This window comes from Xiphias gladius, chromosome 23 (genome assembly GCF_016859285.1).
Source record: "Xiphias gladius isolate SHS-SW01 ecotype Sanya breed wild chromosome 23, ASM1685928v1, whole genome shotgun sequence".
In the NCBI taxonomy this organism is placed as follows: domain Eukaryota; kingdom Metazoa; phylum Chordata; class Actinopteri; order Istiophoriformes; family Xiphiidae; genus Xiphias; species Xiphias gladius.
This window is the reverse complement of record NC_053422.1, coordinates 3419746-3426469: the sequence shown is the minus strand read 5'-3', so window position 1 is coordinate 3426469 and position 6724 is coordinate 3419746. Positions and strand designations below refer to the sequence as shown.

The 6724-nt window shown below is 43.2% G+C and overlaps 1 protein-coding gene across 1 annotated transcript in view; it reads left to right on the top strand.

Moving 5' to 3' along the window:
- Positions 1-1792: 1792 nt before the first annotated feature.
- fat2 (FAT atypical cadherin 2) overlaps positions 1793-6724 on the top strand; it is a 97796-nt gene continuing 92864 nt past the window's right edge. The window contains exon 1 of the mRNA XM_040120164.1: positions 1793-5051. Within this exon, the coding sequence (XP_039976098.1) occupies positions 1799-5051 (3253 nt within the window). The 5' untranslated portion in view covers positions 1793-1798. The remainder of the gene's footprint in view (positions 5052-6724) is intronic.

Sequence of the window (6724 nt, the reverse complement as noted above, 5' to 3'; positions counted from 1 at the left end):
AGAGGCAGTGAAGGGCAAAGTGTTCTGCCCTCCAGTTCTCTCTGCTGTCAGTGGCGGGCGGCGTGAAATGCGAGCGGGCATCAGCTGGGCTCAACTTTAGTTCATGTATGTCCACGTTTCTTGCGTACATTTGGGTTTGTGGAATCCATTGAAGAGTATGAAATACCAGTGCAAAGGAGGCACCTTCAGGCATTTTTTTTTTTTAAATCTGAGGACAAGTCTTGAGGCCTTTTTCGGGGTATCTGCAGGTCTTCATTCAGTTTCCTCAGAAAAAACAACAAAAAGGCCCTAGAATGTATTAAAACATCTTAAATTTAATTTACAAAAGTCCTAAATATTTTTTCTCACCTGCTGTTGTTTGTTTTGTTTGTTGAGCCATCAGTCTGAAACAAATGTTTGACATTTTTGGCTGAAAAGTTACCGAGAGGATTAATCGCTTATCAAATAGTTGCCAATTAATTCTCTTCCAACGGACTAATCAATTATTGTAGCTCTAAAATGAATTATTTTTAATTGGTTAAACCATCCATCCATTTTCTGCTCCAGGTCCAAGATGCGGTAATTACATTATTTAAATCAGCTTGATTTTTATATACCGCTGGGAAGGACTAAAAAATGTGGTAGTAAAATAAATAAACTGCTTATGAATGTTCCTCTGCGGAAGCAGTGATGATACAGAATTTCCTGTACTGTGTCACTTCATTTCTGAAAGGAGTTGGGAATACTGCCAAAAAAGAATTTGTGTCTATAATTTTCAAACGTTTGGGCCTCCATGTACTTTTTACAAATTTCTTTTTTTTGAAGTTCCTGTGTCAGGAAGTGGGAGTTTAACTGCACACACACTCTACTTTTCCCACATCTTACTCATCACTCCACCTCGAACAGAACTTAGAAATTGATCCTTGTTCTTTTCACTGTCGCTCTTTACCCGCAAAACCATCAAAATTCTGGGTTGTGACTAGGGATTTTGATAATATCACATATGTCTCTAGATTTGTCTCAGTGTTGATCTGTTTTTAACAATTCATGCTGCAGTTTTTGTCAGGTCTCCCTTGTAAAAAGAGATACTGCAATTCCAACACATACTGCCATTCTTCTGACCCTTTGTTAATTATGAAGGCAGCAATTTGAGGGCTCATGCCTCCAGCGACATCCAACGCACATGCAGCAATTACCATTTCAGATCTGCAGTACACATGCAGCCGTTTACACACGGATCAGCACTGAACCTCCTACTGTCATCTGCATGATACCTAGACATCAAACTACAAATCCCTCCTCATAGCTGTGCGATGACAAACGCTTAGAAATAATAATTTACTTGATCACTTGTTGCTAGTATATGGCCACCAAAAGAATAATTATGGGGAAGGGATTGGGCTGCCAACTGCCTGAAAAGGCTTGGAGGCAACTTTCTCGTCCTGAAACATTGTGCTGCTTTACTTTGCCTCTTTTATCTATTCAAGGCATGTTGGGACAAGAGTCGGATACCTTGCCACAGTCCTCCCCTCTGCTGTTGTGTCATTGTGTATTCTGTGTCCATTTTGTATTCTTTGTTAAGCTGGAGCTTGGGGGACATGATTGGTCTATTCACAAAATATTTGTTGGTAGAAGAGTTATGTGTGTGTTATGTGTTTTTCTCCAGATATACAAGTCGATACTGATGAGACTATTTATCCCAGGAAGCTCAAGGACTCAAGTTATTTTCCATAAAGGATTCTTTTATTCCTGAGTGATAGTAAATTACATTATGTTTATATGTCTTTTTTTTTTCCCTTTTCACAGGTCTGAGATCTTCATGGAGGTTTTAAAGATGGCAGCTTCAGGAACAACCCTCCTCACTCTAGCGGCAGTGCTCCTGCATGTGGTGAGATGTCAGGGGAGTATGGGAAAGGGAAAGGACAGCTCGCCGCTGAGGTTCACACACCATCTCTACAACGCCACCATCAACGAGAACTCGGCCCCTCGGACATACGTTGAGACACCAGTGAAGATGGGCATTGAAGTGACGGATCTGTTCTGGGAAATCAAATATAATCTCATCTCAGGTGACGACGACGGCCTTTTCCAAGCAGAGGCTGTCAAAGTTGGGGATTTTTGCTTCCTCAGAATTAAAACACGCAGCAGTAACTCAGCTCTCCTCAACAGGGAGGTCAGAGACACTTACACTCTCACTGTGGGGGCAACTGAAAGCACTTTTGACTTCCAGGCGAAGACGAAGGTGTTTGTCCAGGTGCATGACACCAACGACTTAAAACCTCTTTTCTATCCTGCCTCGTACAACGTAGCCATCAGTGAGGACACCCCACTTAAGTCAAGCGTGGTCAGGGTTAGCGCCACAGATGCCGACATTGGGAGCAATGCTGGGTTTTATTACTCTTTCACCAGCAGAGCTCATCCTTTTGTTGTCGACCCTTTCACAGGCACAGTCAGCCTCGTAAAGAAGCTCAATCACACCCGGTCAGAGAGATATGACCTCACTGTTTTAGCTGAGGACAGGACAAAGAAGATATCTGGTGTTCAGAAATTTGGCAATGTTGCCAGAGTCACGGTAAATGTACAAAAGATGTCTATGGGGTCTCCAGTTATCAAATCTCCAGCCAAACCCACAGTCTCTGCAGACGGCAAAATAACTATGGATGTCCACGTGGAGGAAGGAGTTAAGTCTGTGGAATCCCTTAATATTGTTGGAGGGGATCCCCACAAGTGTTTTGAGATAATCCCCTTAGGTGTGCAGGGCAGTGACTTTCAAGTGATCTCTACAAAGAGGATTATCTGGTCTCAAACTCCTTTTGGGATGAATCTATCCCTTCAAGCTAAAGACAGGAGCTCCCCAAGTTTACTCTCTCCAATTACGCAAATCCATATTCCGGCCTATCATTACAGCCCGTTGACATTTTTGGAAGACACCTACATTGTCACACTGAGTGAGTTTTCACCTCCTAGAACTCATGTACTGAAGGTTTCTGTCACCTCAGTACCTTATAATGTTACCTTTAGTATTAAAAATAATCCAGAAAGCTCTAATTTCAAGATAAATCCCAAAACAGGGATTATCATAACAACAGAGAAATTTGATTATGAGAGAAAGGATCGATATGAGTTTGATGTAGTGGCCAATCATGGCGAAGCAGAGACTCACATAGTGGTTGAAATAACAGATGAAAATGACAATAGCCCACATTTCACCTTGACCTCCTATCAGGCCACAGTGGATGAAAACATCCCTGTTGGCAGCAGTGTTTTGAAAGTAGAAGCCACAGACAAAGATAAAGGCAAAAATGGCTTTGTGACTTATGCTATTGCCAGCTCAGGCCCCTTACCTTTTGCAATAGACCCGTTTACAGGTGTCATTTCAACCTCCGAACACTTGGACTATGAGCTGATGAAACGGCGGTACCACCTGAGAGTTTGGGCTTCAGACAGCGGCAGCCCCTTCAGTAAGGTCAGCGAATGTCCCGTGACGATAACTCTGAACAACGTCAACGATAACATCCCTCTGTTTGAAAAGGTGGGCTGCAATGCCACTGTACCTCAAGATTTACCTGTGGGGTACACAATCACCGAGCTCTCAGCCATTGATTTAGATGAGCTGCAGCAGTTGACGTATGTCATCGAGTCAGGGAATGAGCTCCAAGTGTTTGGTATTGGCTCAGTGTCAGGAGCCGTCACCCTTAAGCAACCGATTCCCCTGAGCGCGAGTTCGTTCACTTTAAGAGTTGTAGCCACAGACGGAGAGCATCACTCCGAAGCCTCAGTTGTCAGGATAACTGTCACAAGCAGAGGCGACGACGCAACGCTCCACTGCCAGGAAACGGGCATTTTCAAACAGCTAACCAATAAACTGATAGAGTCGATCAAACCCATCTTAACCAATCAAGAGGAAGACACATTTTCTGATATTCACATCACCAACCGACATTCTCCCAAGTTTGACCTGAGCATTCCCAGTTCGATGGACCTCATTGAGAACCATCCACTGAATTCCACCGTTGTGCAGTTCAAGGCAACGGACAATGACACTGGGTTCAATAGTAAGCTGGTATATGCCATATCCAGCGGGAATGAAGATGGCTGTTTCTCCATTGACACTTTCTCTGGTGACCTTCAGTTAGTTTGCCCACTAGACAGAGAGAGTAAGGAGTTCTACATTTTGAACATCACCGTTTATGACTTGGGAACACCGCAAACATCCGCATGGAAATTCATCGCAGTGAATGTCATAGACGTCAATGACAACCCTCCTGTTTTTGATCAGCCCAGATATGTGGTACGTGTACCTGAAAACACGGAAATTGACTCTATTATTTTTACAGCTCGTGCAATTGATCTGGACACAGAGACGAATGGTAACGTCCAATATTCCCTGCTGACGTCTACTGACATGTTCAGAATTGATGAGTTGACTGGCGAGGTCACTGTGACGTGTCATTTGGATCGAGAAACCTCACCCAGACACGACCTCCGCATTGAAGCCAGAGACCAGGCCAAACTCAGCCCTCAGTTATTCTCCATGATTGACCTTGTGGTTGTTTTGCAAGACATAAATGACAACCCACCCAAATTTGATCCCAAGATTTACAAAATAAAAGTTCCAGAAGATGTTCCTGTGGGCACCCTTCTTGTCTGGGTGGAGAGCGTCGACTTAGATCTGGGCAGTGGGGGCCTCATCAACTACAACCTCAAGAACACAGAGAGTGGTATCTTTCACCTCGACTCCTCCACGGGTGCGCTGACCCTTGAGAGGGAGCTGGACTTTGAGGGGCGGCCATCTTACAACCTCACGATTCGGGCTGTCGACCACGGCCTCCCTCGGTCCCTCTCATCCTCCTGCTTTGTGGAGATTCAGGTTCTGGATGTCAACGAGAACCTCCACAGGCCAGTGTTCTCAGAGTTTGTGTATGAAGCCGGAGTGATGGAGGATGCAGCGGTGGGGACATCTGTGGTAACACTTACAGCTTCAGACAAGGATCTGGGCAGAGATGGAGTCGTCAGGTACCACATCCATGAAGGCTCTGGTCTAGGAGTTTTCACTATCGATGAGGAAACGGGTAATACACATTTTTCCAAATGAAATCGAAATAATCCTACTTAGCCTGATATTAGTTTGACTCCTATGTGGTGTCTTCATCTGCCGGACTTGGGTGACTAATAGTGCTAGTAAAAGTGGATACAAGCTAATTGAAGCCTTAGATTTGTTGTCATGTTGCTGTAATGCTGTTGCATTTTAAAATAGTTGACCAACAGCCTATTCATAATTTTACTATCTGTGATGTAAGAATCAAAATAATGCTTTGACTCGTTCTTCGCAGATGCTCTGTTCTTGTAATTATTCCCTGTTTTCCTTAATTTTACAATACAACAGTAGCCTAGTTTACTAATAATCACTAGGTTAGAGTGACCTATGACCTTGCATGCACAAAGAATCTTGCTGGAGTAGAAGATGAACTAATTCAAACAGTCTATTTCTCTTAAAGACTAAATTCTGAATTTAAACATCATTACAGATCATATATTTCATTTGCAAAGTATTTCACCAGTGGGTCCATTAGTGGCTGTTCGTGCGCTTTTGGTCGTGTTCACACACGGTTAGATGTTCAGATTCCCGTTGTTCTGAAAATTGCAGAGACTTATCATCCATGTTGGCATGTAAGTGGAGTTTACTTTCATACTTGACTTTGGAAACACCAGTTACCCCAAGGTCTGTTAGTAGCTGTTCTGGGGCTTTCGAAAATAGAAGACAAAATATTTTGAAAAATAGAAATTTCAGGATCTACAATTTCATGGCAACCATGCAGGATTTGCAGATGAGGTTCATGTGATATGATAGAAAGCACAAGAAACAGCCATTAAATGAACCTTTGCCCACTGCTGTTTCCAAGGTCATTTATTTAATGTTTTCTCATCTTTGAATAATAGCTCAAATTTTGAATAAGTGGCAGCACTAGTCAACTCTAGGTCGGTCAGGGGTCAGATTCAGGTATAGTCTGCATCAACGCAAAGTAAAATCTCAGCTGATTTGGTGTCACAAATGATTCTAAATCCTCTTTTCGAGCATTCTTCCTCAACGTAGCACTGGGATAGGGTTACATTTTTGTACATCAACACAATGAAATGCCTGCAGCACGTTGTCACAGAAGGTCTTCACAGCAACACATTTCCTCATGTACCTTCCCTAAGATGAGACACGTGCATGGTTGTACAACATGGTATTTCCCTGTGGGGTGTTTAAGGTGGTTTGTCTATTTTTCCATCAACATATCCTTTGCAGTGGATACCCTGCGACCTCTCAGCATATCGTGGCCCATTCCATTATCCTGCTGCTGCACTTTAGGCTCAGATAAAATCAGGGCAAGTAGAGTTCTCTGTCAAAATGGAACCACGCTGAAATATATCTCTCTTTTTATGTTGCTGGTTTTGGAGCTCTCCCTCAGGGTGTCTGTGTTTAAACTGCTTCTGAAGACAACTGTGTGCAGAAGAGTCGATTTCCCTTGCTTTTAGACTCCCGACATACCATAACTACGTTGTGGTATTCAGCTTCTTGTATACCATAAGAGCTTGAGTAAGTTTTGGCAACAGAAATGTGTCACGCATGTTAAGCAGAGAATACTAAAGATGTCCTGCCCCACCTTTGGGCACCAATCCAGACTTTTTAAAAGGCAAACAGGCGCCTTAAGTTTGGTGAAAATCCTGGTGACTGATATTTCCTTCAGGGTGGTTACAA